Consider the following 23,330-nt stretch of genomic DNA (forward strand, 5'->3'; position numbering starts at 1 on the left):
CCGCGAGGGAAGCGGCTGCCCACTGCCCACTGTGTTGCTGCGGGTGCGTGCCCAGATGGGAGTAGACTCCTGTATGCAAGTATATCGACTTGGTCTAGCGCAGAAAGGCAATGGTTGGCTGGGCAGGCTGGAAGCTGTGCCTTGCGCCTGCCTTCTGCCCTGCCTTTCCCAGGTTGGTCTGTTTGGTCCCATCCTTGCCACCATCTGTACTATAACAGCAGGGCCCCCGGGGAGAAAAAAAAAGAGGGGTGCAGTATGTGTGCAGTGTGCAGGTGTGCAGTGGGTGGTTGCACCGACGCCTGCGGCTGAGAGAAAGCTGACGTCGGCATCTCCCTTCGCATTGTGACCACCATCGGCATGCAAGGGGCGCAGGAGATGCTTTGCTACGAACTGCTGCTCATCTATGCTCATCTATCCGAGATGGCAGCTGGTCGATGCCCGAAGCCTCTCACGAGCCATTGGCCAATGCATGCCCTAAATCTAGCGCCTTGGGTGGCGGCGACGGCGGCAGAGAAACAGGCACTTTGTATTGATCTCCCCCCTGGAAGTCCCGAAGTCGCATTCTTTCATATGTTCGTGAAGATGGCTCGGACTCCTTGGTCGGACTTGTTATCCAGACTGGTTGTTCCTTGAACTTGTAGTCCACATCTGCGTGTCGATAGTGTACTGTACAGGTGTTCCCAGTCGCGCAATCCCGGGAATGAGGCTGGATTCCTCTCAACCACCAAGGGATGAGTGGCAGGCAACGGCAGCTGGCAGTTGGCAAAGTCAAATGCGATGCAGCTCACGAATCGAGACTGCCGCTCGAGCGCCAATGTCTCCAACCTGTCCAGCCTTGTTTGATTGGGCATCCTGCGCACGGCACGTCGCAGTTCTCTCCGATATGCACAACCATATCGCGGCTGGACACCCGAATCCGTAAACCCTGGGTATATAATTGCCACATACGTTGTTTCGATACGACAGATACCCAGTACCAACGCCGTCGATTAGCGGCTATAAGTCCAAGTTCGTGTACCTGACCTCCGTCCATTATCAGGAGAACCACATAGAATATGGAGGACCAAGATCACAAGCGCCGGCTGAACCCTCGATCCGCCCACGCCGTATCCGCATCCCGAAACGCCGAAAGGAGCTCTGAACCGAACCTCGGGGAGATCACAATCGGCAGGACTGGGAATTCAAGTCAAGGTCCAGGTCGAGGACAGCACGTCAGGGTTTCGAAGAATGACTCGAGCTGCAGGATCGTCACTGCAGGATCACCAATGCACGTAGACGCGCCGGGAGAATGGGCCTCAGGTGTATCAATGCTCCCCCCGAGCTGGCCCCCAAGGGGCACGTCTATCGTGCATCTGCAGGGGTTGCACGATCGTTTCCCCCAGGCTTTTTAGCCTTGTCCTTGATATCGTGCACTGACTCTCCAGGCAGGCTTCACAAGCCTCAACAGCAAAGGCAAAATAAATAGCCTGCCCGGGTAAGTATATGCCAGGCGATTTGAGAGCTGGCCGGAGCAAAAGTTCCTCGTATTGTTGATATCGTGCTGTGGACAACCGCGCCGCGTTACGGTCATGTCACGAGGCGCGATAAAATCTCGTGTAGTTTACGTCGCGTAATAATCGCTGGGGCCGATCTGGAGCGACTCTAGCTCCGGCCCAGCCCAAGCTCAAGCGGTGGAGATGGCAGCTCTCAAGCGGTTGGGATGGCAACTTGGCGGAAGAGAAAGTGAAGTAGACGGCGCGGTGCAATACAACTTCATTTTTTTGTTTTTGTAAACCACGAAGCATAACCTCGGGTTATCGTGTCGTGAGCTCAGGACGTGGGACCTCGGCATGCCTTTTTGCTTGTATGAATAGCCGAGATCGTTACGTGTAGCGTCGTTGAAAATTCAAGGTGTGAAACGGGCGAGGTGAGACAGACGTTCTCCGGGGTGAAGGCCCATATACACCTAAACATGATCACTTTAGCAGTAAAACATTGTCTTCTTCCCGGAGACGCACTATAGGTGTGCCGTTGTCTTAAATTAGCTCCCTTCCCATATGATCTGAGCGAGCTCCCTTTCGACTACATACGTCCTCTCCGTCCCGGTACTACCTGCACGCGCAAACGTCCAACCCTCGCCATCCGCACCGAGGCAATGAATGTATAATGCCATGCCGTCAAGTCCAATCGACCCATTTTCGCCCTAAACACCGATGCTGGGAACAAAAAGCAAACACAGGAGCGCCAAAACAGCAACTCTGCACCAATGTTCAACGCAACAAGCCTCCTAGAATTCGACCGCGACGCAGTTTATCACCATAGTCTTACATGCAACAGAATGATCTAGACGCACATGCTTGCTAGCTGGTCGGTTGCTCTAGATAACAATCAGAACTGCGGCGCCGCAGCTATCCTCCCCGCCTCGGAGGGGTGCACCGGCAGCGGGACCTCGCCCGTCGGCGCGATGGACCGCGGCTGGGCTTCAATGACATAGGCCACTCCGTCCTCGGATGCGTATGACGGGGGTCGGCGCACGTTGCGAGGCCGCGAGGATCCTTCGTCGCCGGACGTAGCCGTGTCTTCGTCGTCGTCGGTGCTACTAGCGCCCGACATTTCGTGCTGCTCGCCCGGAATGGGTGGCGCCTCCGTGTTCCTCTCCCAGTAGATGCGGTTGGGGTCGACGCGCTATTTGTCACCGGCGATTAGTTCACATGCTCCAGTACAAGGATTAGGTTGAGGTGTGTGTATTCTCGTTTACTTACCACACTCTCCCTCCATAGACCATAAGCCGGAGGGTTGATTTTCGTCGTCTCACTCTCGATTCCCGCAGCCTCCTCGTCGCGTGCAAGGACGACGCGGATTGGCTGTCTTGGGATCGCATACCCGCCGGGGCCGTACATCTGTGCTAGGCCGTTCCGGCGCTGCTCCTCTGGGCGTTTGGGCCGGAGAATGAGCAGACACAGACGAATTAAGCCTTGGCAAAAGAAGATGGTCGCGAAGAGGATTATGAGAATGAGCAGGACGGTAAACTCGCTGTTGTTGATGTTCTTGGTCAGGGAGAGGGCCAAATCTGCATGGTCTTGTTAGCTTGTTTGGTCCTTGCGTGATGGCATCGGGCTATTGCAAAGGGATAAAACTCACAAACTGCCAGCAAAGTCACCAAAAACGTCCCCGATACAAAGCACTGCAATATTTGCGACCGAACCTTCCGGCTTTTGATCCAGGGAAAGCAAAAGAGGAAGTGCTTCGGGTGAGGTCTGTCGCTCCCTTCACTATCCCCGTCCTCAACATCCCGGATACGCCGTCTCCTTCTCCGACGGCTGCTTTCACTGCTGCCGCCGTGAGAACTTCCAGGTACCTCCAGGCGATCTCGGTGCCGCCTGTGCCGATGCCGTCGGCTGCGGTCACTTCCGCTGCGGTCCCTCGGCCGACGTCTTCGTCGTCCGTCGCCCGCCAAGTCCGCCAGACTTGACTCTGCTGGATCCGGGGCGTGGAAACCGTCGCCGCCACGTGGCCGTCCAATTTCACCAAACAGCTGGCCTGTCGAGTCGCTTCCGAATCGGCTACTGGGGCCAGTGGGCCGCGCGACAGGTGCGGGTTCGGTGACCATGACGGTCGGTATAGACGGCCCGGTTGGCCTACACGGCTCATCTGCAGACGGCCGCAACGCGGGGTGAATCTCGTGTGGGAGTGGTCTTGACGTGGGTGGTCCATTAGATCCCTGTGTCCACGTCCTCTGGAGCATTGGGAGATGCAGCCTCGTGCTAGGCAAATCCACGATAATGCTATATCTCGAGGGCAGTGTTGAGTCTCTCGGGCCATGCTGCCTCTCCAGGTCTTCGTCGTCCTCCTCCTCGGGGTAATGGCTGCTGCTCGGTCTCGGTACGGGGTGGGTGTTCGACCGAGACGCGCGGGCAGTGCGCGTGCCCGGCCATTCTGTGCCGTTGGCGCTCGTGGCCTGCGTGCTGCTCGAAAACCTAAATCTCGAGGGCACACTTGGTCGGCGGATGCCTAGTCGTGAGAAGCCACTCTGCTGCCGCTCGGCCATCTCCGACTCGGGCGAGTCGGAGGGGTCGCCTCGAGGTGAGAGGGGCTGATTCTCGATGTCGTCGGGCGAGGAGCGACCGCTCGCCGGGTCATTCCGGCGCAAGATGACGCGGCTGAACATCTTTTCGGTGTATTTGCTGTGATCAGTCTTGCGTGTTTAATACTGATGGGTCGACTAGATCCAGGCCGTGGTGTTATTGTGTCTCGGTGCCAGTCATGACTTTCTCAGCTTTCCTTTGATCAAATGAGTAAACGAGGAGGGATTGCTTCGAGAATCGTGGTATCGTCCTCGGTTCAGCCACCTGTCTGTTGATCGTGGCCCGAAATGCAAAGCCAGATCCAACAGCTCGTCTCCAGCTGGCGTGACCGTTACACCTCTCAGTTCCTCTTATTACGAGTAAGTCCCCCGCGGTCAGCCACAGTCGCTCAGTGTTTTCAGCTCCGGAGACTATCCAGAAACCAATGTCTCAGAGAAATGTATTCTCGGTTCGATATGGCCTCGGCACCACTTTCGAGTCTGCAAGGGGGGGTCCGTCCGTCGGGTCGGAATATGTATCAAAATGTCGATATAGAATGCGTAGAGGGAGCCAGCCGTTATTTTGGGATGGAATACAGTAGTGAATATCAAATATGGAGCCCAGATCTGTAAATTCGAGTAAAATGAAGGGTCGTGGTGATCGTCTGCGTCGATCCTTTCTGAATCGTTTGTTTGCTCGACGTTGTTTGCGTAAGCCAACCACGAGATGGAAAATAAAAAATGACGGTAGGAATTGAAGGTCAAATCCAAAGCTCACAGAGCCGTTCGCGAGTAAAATTACTATCGTCGAAGGATTTTGGACTCGAGGGCAAATAAAACTGGTAGATCGAGGGCGAAGAAGGCAGCCCCAGTAGACAGTAGACTAACAAGAATTACAGAGATGCTTCGGGAGGGAGGGATCGACAACGAATTGCAATGGATCAATGCAGCGTGCAGACGCCAATATGCAGTCCTCGCAGATGGATGATAGCTGGCATGGCTGATCCGCCAGTCAGTGGGAAAATTGTGGACGTGATGTCCTGTGGATGTCGAGGAAGACGGTGGTGAGGGAGAAATGGTTCGCGGACAAGAGTCGTCTCGCGCCGCACCAAGCAAAGCAGGAGGAGCATGCGGTACCTCTCTGCAGGTGCCTGTGCCTGTGCTGTGCCTGGGTGGATCAAATGGATCCCGCCAGGTGCGTTCACACCTGCTGCAGGTCCCCAGAAATTCATCTCCCAAGATTGGATTCGACCGCGCTTGCCAAGATCCAGGGGGGGAGAGACTGGCTCGAGACTGGGCAGACAAACAAGAGATCGAACGTGCGAAGCCGAAGCCGAGGGAGGTGGTGTCTGTGTGTGCAGGGGCCTCTCTGCCTCATCCACCCACCCAAACTCACTTTCTCGAGGTGCAGTCGCTTCCCCAATCCGTTAAGCGAGCACCCGATTGACAAACACATCATCAAACGAGTCTCATCATCATGACCATGAACCATGCGCCATGTCGCTTTTGTTTATATTTAACAATTTCTCCCCAATCGAGCACTCTTCCCACTTCCAGGTTTCTCGTATCCACGCCCCCAAAGCCTCGGGCTGGGCTGGCCTGATCTGGCCGGCTGCACAGTCGGTGGTCAGCTCTAGATGCCGTGGCTTTCCTCAGGACCGTCCCATGTGTGTGTGTGTGTAGGGTGTGTGCGTGCATGCTTATCATTTCACCTTGAATCCCCCGGCCCGTGGGTTCACTCGCTCTCTCGACGCAATCTTCCTTCAGACTATCATGCTGCATGACCAGGCGTAATTTCCTCTGCCGTTTATCCATCCCTAGCATGCAACGCAACGTCCTAGGCGCCCTTCCCCTGGAGCTACCAACCTCAGATCTCGAATCACGAACAAGACGTACCACAGCAGTAAACAGCGAACAACACGGGGCCCCCTTCAGAGAAAGTCTCCATAGGGTGTCGAGGATAAAGCTCAAGATTGGCCAGGCGCCACACCATCCGTTACAGCTTGCCAAGTTGGGGAACAGAAGCTGGAGCTGTTTTACATGAATCAGGGGGCCCCCGATTGGGCGGATGCAGGGGGGGATCCGAAATCTTGGGATGCTGTTTCACATCACTCTCCGTGGCGGCCTCTGGCCAATCGACCCGGCCTCGCTACCGCCAAGCACCTGTCTAGGTGTGACTCCTGGCTGGTAATGGTGGGTGTCAATGAGGGAAATATTCTCGTGAGCCAACATTTTGAGTTGGGAGCTGAGAGGACATCCAGGCCAACCGTTGGGCCGTGTGCACTTCACTTTCGGACTTAGCTGGTTGACTTTCTATGCAAATGCTGGGGGAGCCCACAACGTCAAACCCCCTCCCCGTATTCTGGAGTATGATCTGCATGGACCACCAACCAGTATGACTAGACAAAGAGACAAGGCTGAAGGCATGATCGCTAACATTAATTTGACTTTGACCATTGTGCAGTATAGCCAAAGCGAGGCTAGGGCTTATTCCCTTCGCGATTGATTGCCGCCCGCAATTGTGACTATCAGGTTTCATAAGGCGTAAGGCGTGACGAGCTTCGATCGACTCCACGAATGTGGGATCAGATGGATGGTAAGATCGCGGGGGATTCTGATACAGAGGTCGATGCACGTGGTTGTACGCCTATCAAGCATCAAACATTCTTCTTTCCCATCCGAAGTCAGATCCCTACAGCCTGGGCGACACAGCCACAATGGCCTCTGTCTGCCTGGTCTTGCGAGACCTGGCTGTCTTCACGTGCGGTCTCAGTACCACCACGCCTTGGGTGGGTACCGCTCTCCAATTGTATTCCGCTAATCTGTCACCGCCTTGAGCCGCATGCTGCAGTATCCGGCTCGGCGAGGCAGACTCTCCCGGGGTCCCGTAAGGAGCCAAGGCTCTTGTGTCATCAGCACTTCAAGCTGCCCCGAATCGCTGGACTCACTCCATGGCCCACACACATACGACCTGCCGAAACGTCTCAATACAAATCGAGACGAACGCCCGCGAGCTCCCTCGGCCGGCGGTGTCCGAACCATCGGACAACTTGATCTTTGTTGGGGGTTTGCAATGCTGATGTCCGTTCCTTCGACAAAGCACAGGTTACCTCTCGCCGACATAACCTCACCTCAGCTCGCCAAGCAGCATTGTCCGATCCGCCGAAGCCGACAATATGATGGGGTCTTTTCCGGGCGCGAATTCCGCAACATTGACAGTGCCCTTGTGGCCCGGTAGCTTGTAGAGCAGTTTACCGTTGTCGCTCGACCAGATGACAACCGTGCCGTCGCCCGCGCCAACGGCGATCTTCTTGCCATCTTTGTCCCAGCTGGCCTGTACCAGGTTCTTCTCAATGCCCACCGGCGCGCCATCGAAAGTGCGGATGTGCCTCTCCGTGGGTGCAAACGGCCGTATATCCCAAGTCCGAGCTGTCGAGTCCATAGAGTACGACAATAGACTCTGCGAATCAGGTGAGACTCTGAGTGTAGTGATGGTGTCTTGGTGTCCCAGCATGGAGTACACCACACCTTTTTTCCGTATGTCCCACACCTTTATGTCGTTGTCGATACCGCCCGAATAAATCTCGTTTCCAGCCTCCGAGATAGCGACCGCGGTGATGGGGAACTGTGTCTCGATATAGTCGGCTGCGTTCTTTGTCCTTGGGTCCCATATGCCTATCGTCCCGTCGTCGCTGCCGCTGATCAACGTCTCTTCGCCGCGCTTGCTGATATCCAGCGTGTTGATAACCTCCTCGTGACCCACGTAGCGCCGTATTCTCTGCCCAGAGGTCAGATCCCAGCTGGCAAGGTGCATATCAGCGGAGGCGGAGAAGAGGATCTCGGAGTCGCGAGACCACTGGAGGTCGAGAATGGCGCCTCGGTGGCCGGTCAGTAAGCCATAGTTCTCACAGTCGCCATAGGTTCGCCACAGCACTGAGTAGCAATTAGCAGCTGTCGCAATGGGAGGGATGTCAGGTAATTCTTACTGATGCTGCGATCCATGGCCCCGGACGCGATGAGGTTCCCACTGGGATCAAACTTCGCAGTGAAGATCTCCCCCGAATGCCCAGACAGTTCCATCACCGGCGCTTGGAGGCCACTCGTCCGGGGTGTCTGCAAGGTTATCAGCTTTCCGTAAAACACTTTACATAATTTCTGGCCCTGAGAACGTACCGACTGCACCAAGGCGCTGCTCCCAGAGGCATTGGCCCGTGCAAGAGCTCTCTCGCCCAAGTTCTGGCGCTTGACCACCAACTGCCCCGAGGGGTCATCGGACGCTGGTCTCTTCTCGGCAGACATCGTGTGTTGGAGTGAGGCGTTCTTGGGCAATGCCAGAGAGGAGCGCTGGCGCTTCGGAGTGTAACCGGGTCCGTGTGGGTGACTGTGAGAGAGTTCGGCTGGCTTGTTTACATCGTGCAGCTGCTGTCCCTGGTCTGCGACTTGCGAAGCTGAGATTTCGAGCCAGAGAGCTGCACGCTGGTCTGTGCTGCGGGATCTGCCTGCCGGGGATACGGCAGCCCCCCGTCACTACCGTCACTGGCCCTTACCGAAACGTCGCATTGATGGTCAACACAACCCTTGAGCAGCAGTGAACGACCCAAAACTTATCTTCATTTTCGAAGATCTTCGCGTCCAGACGTCCATTGGTGCTGCTTTGGATGGTTTCATGATTGGGAGTTGATCGCAGCAAAGCTCGATACGAGCTGCTGACACTTGCGTTGTCATCTTCACCATGTCTGCAAGCAAAGCTGCCCGGGTGGGCGAAGAGTATGTGCGATGCCAGATGTTCCCCTTGGTCGCTTCACATAGCTGCCATGGCCTTTCAGCCTCGAACTTGACCGGCTAATGTTTCTCAGGATATGGAAGTAAGCATAGTATCCTACATCGGTATACCGACTTTCTACGCCCACGCCCGCAAGACTAACCGAGCCACAAGGACACGAATCGACAAGGTCAACTCCGAGCTCGTCGTGCTCACCTACGGCACCATCGTCGCCCAGCTGTGCAAGGACTTTGACGGTGACTACGTGGAGGTCAACAAGCAGCTGGACAAGATGGGCTACAACATCGGGCTACGCCTGATCGAGGACTACCTGGCCAAGTCCAACACGATGAAGCGCTGCGCGAACTTCCGGGAGACGGCCGAGATGATCGCAAAGGTAGGCGCATCCTATTCTGCTGGGCCAGAAATACGTGGAAAGGAGGTCTCAAGAGCGACCATGGGCAGGGACTAACGGCGAGGTACTTCTAGGTCGGCTTCAAGATCTTCCTCAACATAACCCCCACCATAACAAACTGGACGAGCGACAGCAAGCAATTCTCGCTGGTCTTCGAGGAGAACCCCCTCGCCGACTTTGTCGAACTGCCCGACGACGGCCGCGCGCAAGACGAGCTCTGGTATTCGAACATCTTCTGCGGCGTGCTGAGGGGTGCATTGGAAATGGTGCAGATGCAGGTTGAGGCTCATTTCATCAGCGACGTATTGAGGGGCAATGATACCACCGAGATGCGGATCAGTCTGATAAGATACATTGATGATGAGTTGCCGCCCGAGGATGACTGAACTGGCGGTTGGGTAGGCAGCACAGGGGAAACGACGCAGGGCCTGTCTTCGATTGGCTCCGGCCATCTACTTCAGTCCTGCTGGTCAATGAAAGGCACGATGCGACACTCTGTTCTTGCGCCAGAGTCGCTGTTTGATAGAACCTCTATACCCACATCCTAGAAAGGCCGCTCGGGGGTATATAGACTGGAAAGTCTAATCCCAATCAAGAGCAACGAGGCCGAAACATCGATAGGTGGAGTTAAAGAGAGCTTTAATGCGGTATTGGAATTCAAGAGCGTTCAAGATGAAGGACTTCGTTCACTCGGTGAAATCTAGCTCTCCATGACCATGCCTCGCTAGCTTGGGTTCCTTGACAGGCGCCATTGCCTGGTCACTACATGAACGGCTGTACAGGCAAAGTGATATCCCTGTGGTGTCAAGAAGCAGTAATCATCCGGAAGCAGTTATAAAGTGCTGACCCGAGACCTGTCACCAACCTCTCCGGGGAGCAGACGAGACACCAAGGGTCTGTTCGTGTTACACAGGCATGGGAGGGTTGGGCGTTGTTCGCAGAGCGCCACAACACCAGGGAGATATATGGAAGTGTCTCGGGTCCTTTAGTTCATTCTTTATCCTCCTCGCGCCCTCCCGTCCGATCCCGTGGACAATGTGTTGCGCATGCCCGCATAACGGTTTGGACTTCATCATGGCGAGCCGCTCTTGTGCCGGCGGGCCGCGCCGAGAGCAAAAACAAGAAGAAGCAACGGGTTCAAAGCGGCAAGCAGAGGGAAGGGAATTGGAAGATGACAGAGACATGATTTGCGGGATCCACAAGAATCGTGGCTCAGCTTGTTGACGTGCGCTCTTTTGTTCGGCGTGTATTAAGCTTCTCTATGGAGATGATCCCGGTCTCGTCTGTTGGTTCCGAGAATGGAAAGGACATGACATCGGGGCCGTCTTGTCCCATCCGGCACTTGTCCCTACATAGGGCTGTGGTGGATGGAAAAAGATAAGCTTATGGTGCCATCGCCGTAAGGCTGGACTGGGATGTGGTGTAATAATAGGGTGGAATGTGAATGGTGCAGCGCAGGTTGAATCGGCCGGTCATCTAGAATCGTGCCGCGAATAGCAATGCCCACGGGCTCGATTGCGGGCATCAGGGACTGCTGCAACAGTTTCTCCAGTGCGTTTAGTGCCCTTTCTCTGATCCAGAATTTTGGATTGATTACACAATGTACTACAGCACGCGCGGACACAACCTAATGCAGGGACGGCGGAGGTTTCCTCTGCCTTGGCCATTTCCGGGATGATGTGCAGAGCCGGCCCAAGTGGAAGCGAGTTGCATCTGTCAATCATCTCTAATAATCTGGACCCTGGAAAAAAGCCACAGGGCCCTGCTGCTTGCTGCCCGGCCCGCGGACGGCCAAGGGGGATGAAAGAGGAGACAGAGGGACCCATGGATTTATTCTGGGGCATACGACCTCGCCAGGCTCGCTCGCTTCGTTGAGGATGAGCCACAACGTGGCATATGCATGCTCGTCAGTTTCCGGCAGGTCAAATGTAACCACAGCACGGCGGCGTTGGATTTGAAACGGGCTGCAGATGGCGGAATGGGAGCTTGGAGCGGAGGGCGTGCAAGGCCTGGGCTATGGGTAGCGACGAGGACGCATGAGATGTATATATCAGAGTCATGATATGACAGGTCGGATGCATCGAATGTCGAGGCGCTCCCCGTGCCGTCCTGTCCACGAAGCTTGATCGGCCGGCCTTTGGCTCAGATCACCTCAACATCTGCTGCCTTTTGACGTGGTCTGCACGCAGAGCCGGAATCACGCCATTCATCTGGCGGTCCATGTTCACATGGTGTGCGTCTGAGAGCCAACGCTGCAGCCCCAGACCGACAATCAATACAGACAGCCACCTCATCTCCCGGGAGGAAGCAGTCGCTTGTGTTTTGTAAATGAGCCCAGCATCGATGCTCTCCCGTTGACGAGGCCGGTCAGCTAGCTGGTGGAGCGAAGTGCTCCTCGGAGCTGTGGTGGAGTCGACCCCTTGGTCGCCCGCCCGGTGGTTGTGGATATTTGCATATCGAGATGGGCGGGCAGGTCTCCAATTTCACCCGCAACGGATGGCATCATTTGGCATGAAAGCTTATAGACCCCGGCTGGCAAGGGTCCTGGACCCTGCCATGGCGTGCCCTGGCCTTCCCTGGCGAGTTCTGCCCTGCGCAGATGATTTCCGATCCAAGGGCCAGGAGACGGGGAAGCGGCTGAGGAGGAACACATGGGCGGTTGCAAGCCACGCAAAAAGAAATGAGCCCCAACAAGACCTGTCAGCTGGCTGTCTGGCGTGGGCATTATAAGCTGCAGGATGTCTGTCGAAATTTTCTACTGTCCTGTGCACGCAGAAATGATGGGATGTTACACGGTGGCCGGATGAGGATGGGGTCTCGTTTGCGGTAACTGAATACCGGCCGATCGCTGCAAATAAGCTACACCGTTAAGACGGTGCCAAGGTTGTGGTGGCCAGGGGCCGTTATGGGGTATTATATGAGCCGTAGCCCACTCGTATCATTGCCCGAGCGGTGGACATCTAATATCCCGCTTTGAGATGACCAAATCTGTGAATTATTGACTGCAAACTGGTTATTGGGAGACATGAAAGGCCCTATCATGCACTTTCGCATTCTCACTCTCTTCAGACATTAGGCCATGGACGAGTTGGTGGTCGGGAGATGTGAGCACCGTCGCCGTATAATACGGAGGTGTCAGATTGAAAGCGCAGCCTACAAAGGCTTCCCAACCCCGCTTAGATGCCTAGTGGCTGCATTGGTGCCTCATCGTCGAGGCACCCAGTCCAGAAACCGACCGTGATCAAAACTACGCAGGGCTGGGCGCCCCCAGTCTTGGGTATGCCCAGGGAGCTTCACCCAATCTGCAACATCCATCAAGGTCTCCTGTCCCTCTCGCTCTTGAAGTTCTTCAGTTCCAGCGAGGCTTCATCGACACACAAAACAAGGCCCCGGCCAGATTTCCTCTCTCTCTCCTTTCCCTCACCTTACCTTGTCCCCCCTTTCCATACCACCTTTCTGCCTCCTTATTACCTGCAGGCCTGCACTGTCTCCTGTCTCTCGCATCCCGTTGCATTGAATTGCCCTTGTATGAGTGAGTGAGTTGAGTGCGTGCGTGCGTGTGTCAGACTGGACCAGCTCCCCCCGAGAAGCGTGTCAGTTTGTTGGATGTTTCCTCTTTTGCGCATCAGCTCCCCGTCTGTCAATCCAGATCCATCTGCAGAGAGCTGAAAGAGAGTTGGAGGTGCAGCCGCGCCAGGTGCCAGGGACACGGGAACGGGGCTCCACGCTGCGCACGCCAGCCCTCCATCCATCCATCTAAGCAGCAGCAGCAGCAGCAGCAGCAGCAGCACACCGGGACGCTACGCCGCCTGGCCCCAAGGTAAATTCAGGCCACCCACTACCTGCACAGCTTTCCCCAGCTCCTCCAAGCCCCGACCGAGCCATTGCTACCTGCCCTGCCTGCTCCCCAGTCCCACCCGGACTTACAGGGCACTGCTTGCGCGGGCCTCCTCCTCTGCACTCCTGGCAGTTCGCAGTTGCGGCCAGTGGACCCCCACAGAACCACAGAACCACCTGCAATTCCTCCAGCTCCAGCTCCAGCTCCAGCAGTTGTTCCCGGCCTTTTCCACACCTTCTACCGTCTACCCACGGTCCATCACCGATCACCCTACTAAGGACTGACTCTGACTCTTGGAGGCTCACAGGGCTGTATTTCAAATCTCAATCTCCAGCTTTCTGAAAACACAGTCTCCGAATCAAACCCATCCATACTGTGTAACCCGCGCCTCCCAGCCGCCGCCCAGCACAGTGCTCCGGCAGCCCAACCCCCCTGTTTTGGCCGTGCTGAATCCTCGCGACCACCGAACGGAGGTTGGCCCTTTCTCATCATTACTCAACTCAAACTCAACTCGACCTCTCCCGTTCCAGATCAATCTCCTCCTGACGGGCCCTCAGGACCTCCAGGACCTCAGACCTTCTCTCTCTCGCCTCCGCCCCCCATTTTTCGGTCGATGCCAAATCCATCGACTCATTTGGCCACGCCGACCTTGACCCACGACCACGTCCACGTCCAAAGCCACGACCACGACGCCGACCTCAGTACTCCCGACGCCGCCGTCGTCTCCGTCTGTCGCATCTCCACCCTGCAGTGATCCCTCTATCTGTCACTCTGTCCCTCGACCTCCCATTTCTACCACGCGTTTCAGACCAGCCTCTTCGCGTGCACCCCTACCTACCCTGTCCTCTTTCTCCTCCAGCCTCGCCAATCCATCCCTCTTTTTTTGCCCGTCCCACCCACACATGCACCCTTCCATCCCAGATAGCAGCAGCAGCAGCAGCAGCCTCTCCAAGAGCTGGCTCGGATATTAGCACCAACTCCCGAGCACGCCCATCCGCTGGACCAGTGCTCCGAGGCCCACGACAAAGTCCGCCTCCGACTAAAATCATTTCGTCTCTCTTGAGATTCAATTGTCAAAGCGTCCTCGTCCGCGCATCCGACTTTCTCCGCCTCTCCTGACACCGACCTCGCCCCTCGCTGCGGCAGACCCGTTCTGCGATCGCAGACGCGCCGCATCGTAAGGATGAACAACGTCAATATGGCCAACATGAACCCCATGGCTGGAGGGCCTGTCGGTCCTGCTGTGCCCATGATGAATAACGGCGCTATCGCCGGTCCATCTGCGCCGCGACCGCAACAGCAGCAGCAACAGCAACAGCAGCAGCAGCAACAACAGCAGCAACAGATTACAGAGAACAACAGACATTTACTGAACACCTACATTTACGAGTATTTTCTGCGCAACGAAATGTACGATTGCGCACGTTCTCTACTGAGCTCCGATCCCCAGATCAAACTACAGGATGGTCCCAACTCTCGGCGCGACGAGAACGGGAATCTACTTGGCAACGGCGTCGGCGACTCCATGGACGTCGACAGCAAAGAAGGCGTCGATGCGAAACGGCCCGACGATCTGCCCCAGCCTATGATTGCTAACCTCTCTGTCGACCAACCCTTCCTGTTCGAATGGTTCTGTCTCTTCTGGGACATGTTCAACGCCCAGAAGGGCAAGAGTGGAAACGGTCAAGTCAACTCGTATATGAACCACACTCAGGTATGTTTAGCTAGCTCGCTCAACGGTCTGAGTCTCGGCCGGCTATCCTCGTGCAATTGCTAAGACCCTCCGTAGAACCAATCTCGAATGCGACAAAATCAGCAACAGGAGCTTTTGCGCCAGATGAGGCCGGATTTGACGCCGCAGCAGCAGCAGATGCAGATCATGCAAATGCAGCGCAACGGTGCGATGGGCATGGTCAAGCCGGGCAACAATCTGCCTCGCACAGCCATGGCCAACAGCCAGAACAAGTGAGTGTAACGTGATCATGCTTCCGTGTCTGCAAGTCCGTTCGCTAACAACGAGACCATTTCCAGTCCCAACATGATGCAGCACATGCTCCAGCAGCAACAGAAACAAGGCCAGATGCAGCGAGAGCCCTCAGACATGGATGGAAACCGAGCACGTCCCTCTTCCCCAGGTTCCGCTGACAACGCACCCTCTCCGTCCAAACGGATCCGTCTCTCTGAAGGCGGTCCCTTCAATCCTGCCCAGAACGGCATGATGCCTAACGGTCGACCAGCAGGGCAGGGAATGCCAGGCCAGCAGCAGCAGGTAGGAACCGGCCCTTCGCAGCACGCTGAGCAACTGCTTCTTCAAAGTGGTATAAATCCATCAACGCTGAACCCTGAACAGTTCGCAACCTTTCAAAGTCAGTCTCCAGCGGTGCAGCAGAAGACAATTCAGACTTATGCGGCGAACCTCCAGCAGCAGCAAAGCCAGCAGATGGGCAAGCCCATGCCAAATGCAAATGGCCCTCCTGGACAAGGTTCGCCCATGGTTGCTCAGGCTCCTGATGGGGCGACTATCAATTCCTTCTACAATGCTGAGGGGATGGCTGCTGCACCCCCAGGTGCTATGAGGGGCCCCGGTGGTCCCAACGCCACCCAACAGGCTGGTGGCAGCAACCACGCTCTTCAGGATTACCAGATGCAGTTGATGCTCCTTGAGCAGCAAAACAAGAAGAGGCTCATGATGGCGAGACAGGAGCAAGACGGTGGCAACAGCATGCCCATGCCCAGAGACGGGCCTGGCGGTCCGGGCGGTCCCGGAGGTCCCGGTGCTCCGCCCGGAGCCAACGCACCATTCCAAGGCGCCTCGCCACAGGGAGCTCGTCCTGGGGCATCACCAAATCCTACGGACATGAAGCGTGGTCCCCAACAGATGAACCCAGCCGGCATGGGCTCACCACTCCCCGAAGGCGCGCAGTCGCGCGGATCGCCCAACACCATGAACTTCATGGGCAACCAGATGGATCCGTCCCAAGCACCTCATTTCATGGGTGGTGGTGGCGGTGCCGGCGGCAACATGGCCGGCGGGCCGCAGATGAACGGAATGCGACCGCCAAGCTCGCACCCAGGACAGCCACCGTTCAACGGCCCGATGAATCCCCAGCAGCAGCAGCAAATGATGGCTGCTCGCCAGCAGGGCCAGATGGCTGGGCAGCCAGGCCAGCAGATGCAGTGGCAGCAGCAGCAGCAGCAGCAGCAACAGCAGCAGGGCGGTCCTGGCGGTCCCAATGGTGCTCAGATGGTCCCACAGGGCCAGACGCCGCAGCAAGTGCAGGGAACACCGCAACAGCGCCATGCCGCGATGCCTCCACCGGCGCAGCCCGCCGCCGCTGCAGCTGCCGCAAACGCCCGGAACACTTCGTCGCCACAGGTACCCAACGCGGCACCGCCCACGCCTTCTCAATCAGCGAAGGCGGCGCCGAAGAAGAAGGAGACAAAGAGTGCGAAAGACAAGGTGAGAATTCGATTTGCCCCCTTTTGCGTACATATCAGTGTGTAGTAACGATTTCTAAACAAAGCGCACTGCGGCTCAGAAGAAGTCAAACCCGAACCTCAATGCCGCTGGAGCGACTCCTGTTGCGGAGCCCGCCGCCTCGGAACCGGAGGCCCCTACGCCAGCGACGCCCATCACTCCGGTCAACCCACAACAACCCAACGTCAACAGGCCAGGACCGAACGCAGGGCCTCCTCAGCCCATGCCAAATGGCCAAGGCCCCGCGCCTGTGCCTCAGCAAGCCGCACCCATGGTGCCTCCCGCTGACCCCAACCAGAACCAGTTCAACATGGACATGCCGGTAAGGACCCCCGACAGGGTATTGCATCCTCTTGTTCCCGCATGTTGCTGACTCCGTATGTGCCACAGGAGTTTGGCCTTGATTTCGCCAACCCACTTGCAACCAATGATGTGCTGAATGACTTTGACTTTGACTCCTTCCTACACGATAACGAAGGTGACGCAGGCGGGTTTGACTTCTCTGCAGCTGCCAACTTCATGGATCCAGAAATTGAGACCTAGAATTTCTCGTCCGACCCTGGTTACACGAACCATGGACCTGGTCTATAGAGAAGCAACCTGACAGGGATCCTGATCCCAAACTGCCATCCGGGACAGGCGTTTACAACACTTTTTGTCGATACCCAAAACAAACATGTATTCTTACGATCTTTTTGGAGCCACCCAGGCCCGCGTACACACCTTGTTGATATCCGAGATCGAGACTCCCGGTCCGACGCCAGATGTTGCAGGCGCGAAGCTTGGGGGCCACAACCACGAACCTTTACCCATCAATCCCACACGCCGTCCGACTCTCGGCCGCGCCATCCTCTACCTCGCTACATATTTCCTTACGGTCGGACTTCTTTTGATTTCGCTGGTGCACAAGGGTTTTCATCGGGTCTTTTAGTATAATATGTGCCTGTGATGGGAAAATTCCACGGCACTCTTGTCACACTTTTTGCGGGCTTGGTTCATACAAGGGTTTGAGATAGTCTAATGTTTTTGTCGTTGCGCTTCTGATTTTCATCTGCGCTGCCATCCATCTCACTCACGCCAATCGTCATACTCGGCTCTTCTTTTCAACAGGGAAGCAAACGAAACACCTACTTGACTCCGCATCCTGTCTTCCTTTTTCCTTACTGTTTACGAGCGAAGGGCATACCTAGGCTCCGCATCTGATGAAACGAATCACTGTTGAAAAAAAGGCGAGTGGCGGGAAGGGGAGCACGAGTGGCAGAGAGAAACTGGACTATCTCTCTACTCGCGGGGGAAGGGGGCTTGATTAACGCTGAGGTGTTTGGTCCGGGGTTTGGGTGGCGTGTGAAATGATGGAAGGGCGAATTCGCGTTGGGGAATCGTGTACTTTTCTACTTGTAACTTGGTGGTTGATAGTAGTCAAGAAAGAAAGTGATGCTCAAGTCCACTTTGCCAATGCTCACTACAGGATATGAATGAAGTGATCTTGTCTCCTGGTGTTGAGTGCCCAGGTAGACGGGACTAGTTTGTTCGCGTCACAAGTGTCTGACCCGCTGTGCATGCGAGGGCGATGCTTTCAGGCGTTAGTGGGATAAATACGCATTGTGGGTCTTGCGGAGTGGTGAGATGATACTAGTACAATCCTTTCGTTGTAAAGGAGGGCGGCTCAGTAAATTCCGCGTTACACTGCCTTCCGCGACTATCTACCTGGACAGTTCTTGTATGGAGAGATGGTCGGAGGAAGACGAGGAAACCGCGCCTTTGTCAAGGAACCACCAGGTCTTATTACATATCACTGTCTCAACGTTTGTGCTCTATGGCATCGTACTGAGGTGAGGCTGGTAAAGAGCTAAAGAAATGCTGTCGATTCAGGCCATGTAATGTGTTTGTTTCTGAGCCTCTCATCCGACTCTCTCGAACCATACCAACGGGCTGTCCTCTCCTTCCAAGCGCAAGTCAACCGCAATGTGCGTTACAATACCACGTGAATCCACCTTGAATTGAACCCGAAGGCAAGCTTGAATCACTTCAGGTACTTCCTCGAGGAACCCGTAAGTAAGCCAGAAATCACCAGTCTTGTGCTCCAGGTTCCCGGCTACGCGGAATTGGCTCTCTCGCCCCCTAGACATCCGCAGTCTGCAAGAACCGGTCTCCATACCTCCCGAGGACTGGTTCGCAGGAACTGTATCATCGCAATGCAGGCTGACAAAAACGTTACCGTATGCCACGTGGCGGTAGTGGCCCGTGTGATTCGCCAGTGGAGCTGACGCTGGTGTAGGCGGTTGTGGCACGTCGGGGTAGAGTCGCTCAGGGCATGTCGCAAGGTCCTGTGCTTCGAGAGCATCCGCCTTTTCGAACCTGGGGTGCATTAGTGGAAAGCAGTATTCGTGCAGGATAGTTCCCTTACTGAGACTCAAAGTCTGGCCGTCTACTCCCCTCCACGCCGAAGAGGTCGTAAAGTATCCGATACGTAACGAGTTCTCTGACATGCGACAACCCGTTTGACATAACAACTATGCCATAGTTCTTGGAAGGTACCATGACCATGAATGTCACAAAAGGAGACACTGTCCCTGTGTGGTAGAATACTTGGTGGCCTTCGAATACCCCCGACATCCAACCCAGCCCATAGGTCACGGGAGCCACGAACAAGTCCTGGTGAAAGTTGTGGAACGTTCTCGGGGCTTTTAGCTCACGGTGACCTGCCTTCGAGATCGGCTCGGCCTCGTTCATCATCACGCGCAGGTACTTCGTGTAGTCCAGAACGCTGGAGAGGACAGCACCGGCACCCTCATCGGCCAGGACCATAAAGCTGGTGCTCTCCCGTGGCTGCTTGACATACTCGCTGGTGCTGTTGACCCACCAATACCCATCAGCAAGCTCAGAGCCGTGAGACTCAAACAACGGGTCCCATTCACCGAGGAAAGTCTCGTTCATCTCCATGGGTCCCCACAGATACCTGTGGAAGAACTCGCCGAGGTCGAGGCCCGTTAGCTTCGTGACGAGGTAGCCCGCCGTGGCCCACATCATATTGTTATACTGAAAGGTGGTGCGTGGTTCGGTGGACATGGGGAGGTTGCGTAAGCTACGAACCAGCTCCCGCGTGTCGTTGCCGATGGAGAGGTCGTGCCTGGGGTAGCCCGTCCGGTGGGAGAGGGCGTCCTCGATTGTGATGTGTGCTGTCGCCCAGTCGTCGCTCAGGACAAAGTCCTCGCGCAGAAGCTGCGAGATTGGCGTCGTCCATTTCACCGAGGAGTAGTCTGATGAGTCGTCTACGAGCAGTGACAGGGCCGCCGCGGTGAAGGACTTGGTGGTGCTGCCGGCATAGAAGAGTGTGTGCGGCGTCACTGGTGTCGATGGGAATGTGGCATAGCCGAATCCCTGGTTTGATATGAGCTCGCTGAGGGCTATGAAATACGATTTTCATGTACAGAGTGAAAGAGACTAGTGCGGCGTGCAGGCGGCACGGGGAGGCTTACTTTGGCCCAAGTGTCATTGCCGTTGATTATCGCGACCGCCATGCCGGGTGCGTGCCATCTCTCCATCGCTTCCTCGATGTAGTCCTCAAGGGCTGATATCGAAAACGGCAGTCTGTCAGTGGATCCTCCATTATCAGTATGGACAAGCGGCTGCTGTGGCGGCGACTCCGCGAAAGCTACAGCGCTATACACCAACGCGTAGAGTACGAGGGTCTCGATTGAAGTCCGCATTCTATCGCTTTTGCGAAGACACAATCTTCTGTTTGGATGGCGGCCTTTCACAAGAAGAATGTTGGCCAGTGGAAGTATTGCATCAGAGCAGAGTGACCCGCGAATGCCTGTTTTGTTTGAGTATTGCCGCAGGCATGCAGGCCACTAGCGCTATGCACGTCGTGGACCAGGGAGGAATAGTCTCGTGCAGGCTTCAGATGAGGACTTCAGAAGATAAGAAATCCTTCCTGGTTTTCCTCGTCGTCTCCAGCACATGATTTGCCATCATCGCCTTCACGTTGCCGAGGCTGTATTGGCTCTAAATCACACATGCCCCCAAAATTAGCTGGTTTGTCAAAACCTCGCAGGCGTGATTTCAAGGTGAAATATGATGCTGATATTGGACTCAGCGGCAAGCAAAAAGAGGACCCACCAGCACGACCATCAAATTGACTCATGGTAGCAGTGAAAGACGTATCTGATGCTCATTCATATCTTTAAAAGCCCTTTCAATGAACTCATGGACGATAATAGGTAGTGAATTGCTCCTGATTATGTATCCACTTGCGACGGGCCACAAGAGATCATAATCTGCAGTGTTCCACAACAAAGGTGTTCTGACTTACAGACCTGGAGCAGATATGTCTACACTCCACGCTGCCCCTCCAAAGCCCTCTTCAACGCCGACGCGTCCGAGAAGGACTTCGATGATCCTGAACATAGCCGCCGCGTTATAACGCCCAACTCCATGCCCTGCATAGGCCACGTCCACAAAGCCTACACCCCTTTCAAACACCCACTTGCCCATCTCCCCACTCCTACCTGCACCCTCAATCTTCGTGAAGCTACCCCAGGGCCCGTTCTCGTCACTGGCGTTGAGCCCTGAGTGCGGAATCTGTAGGGTGTTGGGCGGGTATTCGCTGAACCCTTGGGCACCGCGCCACGTCACGTTCTGCAGAGAAAACAAGGTGCCATTCGAAGGAATGAGCATGTCGAACTGTCCGTTTGCAACAATGCTTAAGCCTGGGGTTCGATCAAATACCCCTGGCACTGTATCATGTCGAGTCAGCTATCGGGAATTCGTTACAAGTAGTTCAGGGCGATTTCATGGTGCAATAAACACCGCTAGAACTCAAAGCTTGGACACAGACTGAATAGTTCTTCAACAGAAGGCAATTCAAGAAGCCCAAGAACAGAGATAAAGAGAGGAAAGTTCTGGTCTACGACTTACTGACGGTGAGCTGTGCTCGTGGCGACCCATCGCCTGAAGTAGCATTAGAAGGGTTTGTAAACACTGGATCCGGACTGCAGGCATTCCACTCGCGTCCCACAGGAGCATGGATAGCGTCCCGTACGACAGTCAGATTATAATAAGGACCTTGGTCGCCAACATTGAGCTGTGGATCCTGTATTCCTGCCTGCGTAAATGGGGCCAAGGGGAATGCATCCTCAGCATTCCAGGTCCAAAGCGTCGGACAGGTGTCTGTAATATGATAGACGTTGAAGCAAGGCTCTTGTAGAGTCATTGCGTCGCTGATAAGGCCCCGAATACGTGAGGAGAAGTCTGCTGAGTTGTTTGCGCTGGGAAATACACCTTTGGGAGGGAAAGTAAAATATTCTTCGTAGAAGGATGTGTATCCCGCCTCAGCGTGTTGGCGACGGATATAGTCGAGGAAAGTTGAGTTAAGTTTGAGTAGATTCTGCCAGTACTCCGTGAATGCCAACATTGGGACTAATTGTCTTGTCAGGTCTTTCTCACTTCTGCTTGTACTTGCGATCTTAATGGTGTGAGACAACTTACCTTCGACAAGAGGAACGTCTTCATTTATCGCAGGATCATATATCATTGATCCTTGTAGGTTGAAGTACGTTGTGTCTTCCCGGTCAAGCATTGCGTTCGCAATGTATGGGACGTATTGCTGTTGATCTGCACGTCAGCATTCAGTTCTTTCTCAGCATGCAGTCTGCCTGATATCAGTAGCCACCATTTGCTCTCGTAAATTCACTCACGCCTGCGTAGCTGACACCAGTTATATAGGTTTTTGCCCCAGTTAGACCGAATGTATCAACAAAGTTTTTCCAGAACCCAAGAAATTGCTGTGCTGTCTCCGCGGATCCCGCACCCGTGACGTTGCCTTCAGAAAAACCCACTGGAACAGGTTGATCGACATCTTACAGGCCAGAAAGTCAGTAACCATGGAAAACATGCACAAAGGAGATTCAGGTTGCACACAAACGAGGTTCGTCAAGCGATTCCAGGACCAAGGATTCTTGACAGGCTGCCACGTGCCGGCTCTCCATATAAATGGACCGTTCTCTCCCAAACCTGTGAGACTAGAGCAACCAGGCTGCGTGTCATTTCAATTAGTATGCCTTGTATGCTCTCGAGTTTTGATAGCATTAGGGTTCTCCTAAAAGCCAACAGGCAAGACGACTTACTCCTCCATTTAGCCATATCAGGACCTCATCTGTGGCCTCGGGGTTGTCAGATGGGAAAAACCAAAAATATAGCTGCTGTTCTGTGATATTGCTAGGAAGCACTGAGCCGTTTACACTGCTGCCCACGGGCAACACGCCACCATAGGACTCGCCTATGTCGAAAGGCACATATGGCAACGAGGTCCCATTGATCAGAAATTCTGTGAGGAATATTAGTTATGTCAAAGAGGAAAAAAACATAAAAGGCCTTGTTGGGATGTGGCTTACTTTCTGTCGCTGGGTTGAGGAATGACGAGCGCTTTTTATGGGCAGTTCCTTGTGAGACAGCGGCTCCGTGAGTGAAGGAACCAAGCTGGACGGTAAGCAGCGCCAGGTGAATCAAAGATTGTCCGAGGGGCTTCATAGTGAGTGTATTGAGCTAGTCTTGTGTGAAAGAATGATAGTAGAGAAGGAATGTGTTCCTAGACTGAGGCGAAAGACACGAACGAAGGATCGTTGTGAAGACTCGAAGAATTTGATAGCCTCACCTTCATGACGCTGGTACCCCTCGCAGGTATTTCGCTACCCCTTTTACGCAGAGCCAAATTGCTCTGCCGTGGTCATTCAATGAGGAGGGAGTACGCCTGAACACTACCAAAGCTTATTGATGCATTGGCAAACCTTAAGT

At 54.9% G+C, this 23,330-nt stretch overlaps 6 protein-coding genes across 6 annotated transcripts; 2 read left to right on the plus strand and 4 right to left on the minus strand.

Moving 5' to 3' along the window:
- Nucleotides 1-2,367: 2,367 nt before the first annotated feature.
- On the minus strand, nucleotides 2,368-4,147 carry J7T55_001013 (uncharacterized protein; the record flags this gene model as incomplete). Its single annotated transcript, XM_053140287.1, has 3 exons — nucleotides 2,368-2,664; nucleotides 2,742-3,049; nucleotides 3,121-4,147. 3 exons carry the CDS (start codon nucleotides 4,145-4,147, stop codon nucleotides 2,368-2,370), a joined length of 1,632 nt encoding a protein of 543 aa, XP_052996660.1.
- A 3,022-nt stretch (nucleotides 4,148-7,169) lies between these two features.
- On the minus strand, nucleotides 7,170-8,341 carry J7T55_001014 (U5 snRNP complex subunit; the record flags this gene model as incomplete). The annotated part of the gene is made up of 3 exons (XM_053140288.1): nucleotides 7,170-7,975; nucleotides 8,029-8,155; nucleotides 8,216-8,341. The coding sequence occupies 3 exons, from the start codon at nucleotides 8,339-8,341 to the stop codon at nucleotides 7,170-7,172; spliced, it is 1,059 nt and encodes a 352-aa protein (XP_052996661.1).
- A 433-nt stretch (nucleotides 8,342-8,774) lies between these two features.
- On the plus strand, nucleotides 8,775-9,605 carry J7T55_001015 (trafficking protein particle complex subunit 3; the record flags this gene model as incomplete). The annotated part of the gene is made up of 4 exons (XM_053140289.1): nucleotides 8,775-8,809; nucleotides 8,899-8,907; nucleotides 8,979-9,201; nucleotides 9,294-9,605. 4 exons carry the CDS (start codon nucleotides 8,775-8,777, stop codon nucleotides 9,603-9,605), a joined length of 579 nt encoding a protein of 192 aa, XP_052996662.1.
- A 4,635-nt stretch (nucleotides 9,606-14,240) lies between these two features.
- J7T55_001016 (SOM1 protein) lies at nucleotides 14,241-17,078 on the plus strand (the record flags this gene model as incomplete). The annotated part of the gene is made up of 5 exons (XM_053140290.1): nucleotides 14,241-14,771; nucleotides 14,847-15,022; nucleotides 15,089-16,517; nucleotides 16,582-16,857; nucleotides 16,926-17,078. The coding sequence occupies 5 exons, from the start codon at nucleotides 14,241-14,243 to the stop codon at nucleotides 17,076-17,078; spliced, it is 2,565 nt and encodes an 854-aa protein (XP_052996663.1).
- Nucleotides 17,079-18,436: 1,358 nt separating this feature from the next.
- Nucleotides 18,437-20,245, minus strand: J7T55_001017 (uncharacterized protein; the record flags this gene model as incomplete). The annotated part of the gene is made up of 3 exons (XM_053140291.1): nucleotides 18,437-18,893; nucleotides 18,943-19,916; nucleotides 20,015-20,245. 3 exons carry the CDS (start codon nucleotides 20,243-20,245, stop codon nucleotides 18,437-18,439), a joined length of 1,662 nt encoding a protein of 553 aa, XP_052996664.1.
- A 193-nt stretch (nucleotides 20,246-20,438) lies between these two features.
- J7T55_001018 (carboxypeptidase) lies at nucleotides 20,439-23,066 on the minus strand (the record flags this gene model as incomplete). Its single annotated transcript, XM_053140292.1, has 6 exons — nucleotides 20,439-20,532; nucleotides 20,851-21,274; nucleotides 21,456-21,956; nucleotides 22,026-22,143; nucleotides 22,664-22,863; nucleotides 22,931-23,066. The coding sequence occupies 6 exons, from the start codon at nucleotides 23,064-23,066 to the stop codon at nucleotides 20,439-20,441; spliced, it is 1,473 nt and encodes a 490-aa protein (XP_052996665.1).
- Nucleotides 23,067-23,330: the final 264 nt, after the last annotated feature.

Source organism: Diaporthe amygdali (assembly GCF_026229845.1).
Source record: "Diaporthe amygdali strain CAA958 chromosome Unknown NODE_6_length_1560011_cov_65_102424, whole genome shotgun sequence".
NCBI lineage: Eukaryota > Fungi > Ascomycota > Sordariomycetes > Diaporthales > Diaporthaceae > Diaporthe > Diaporthe amygdali.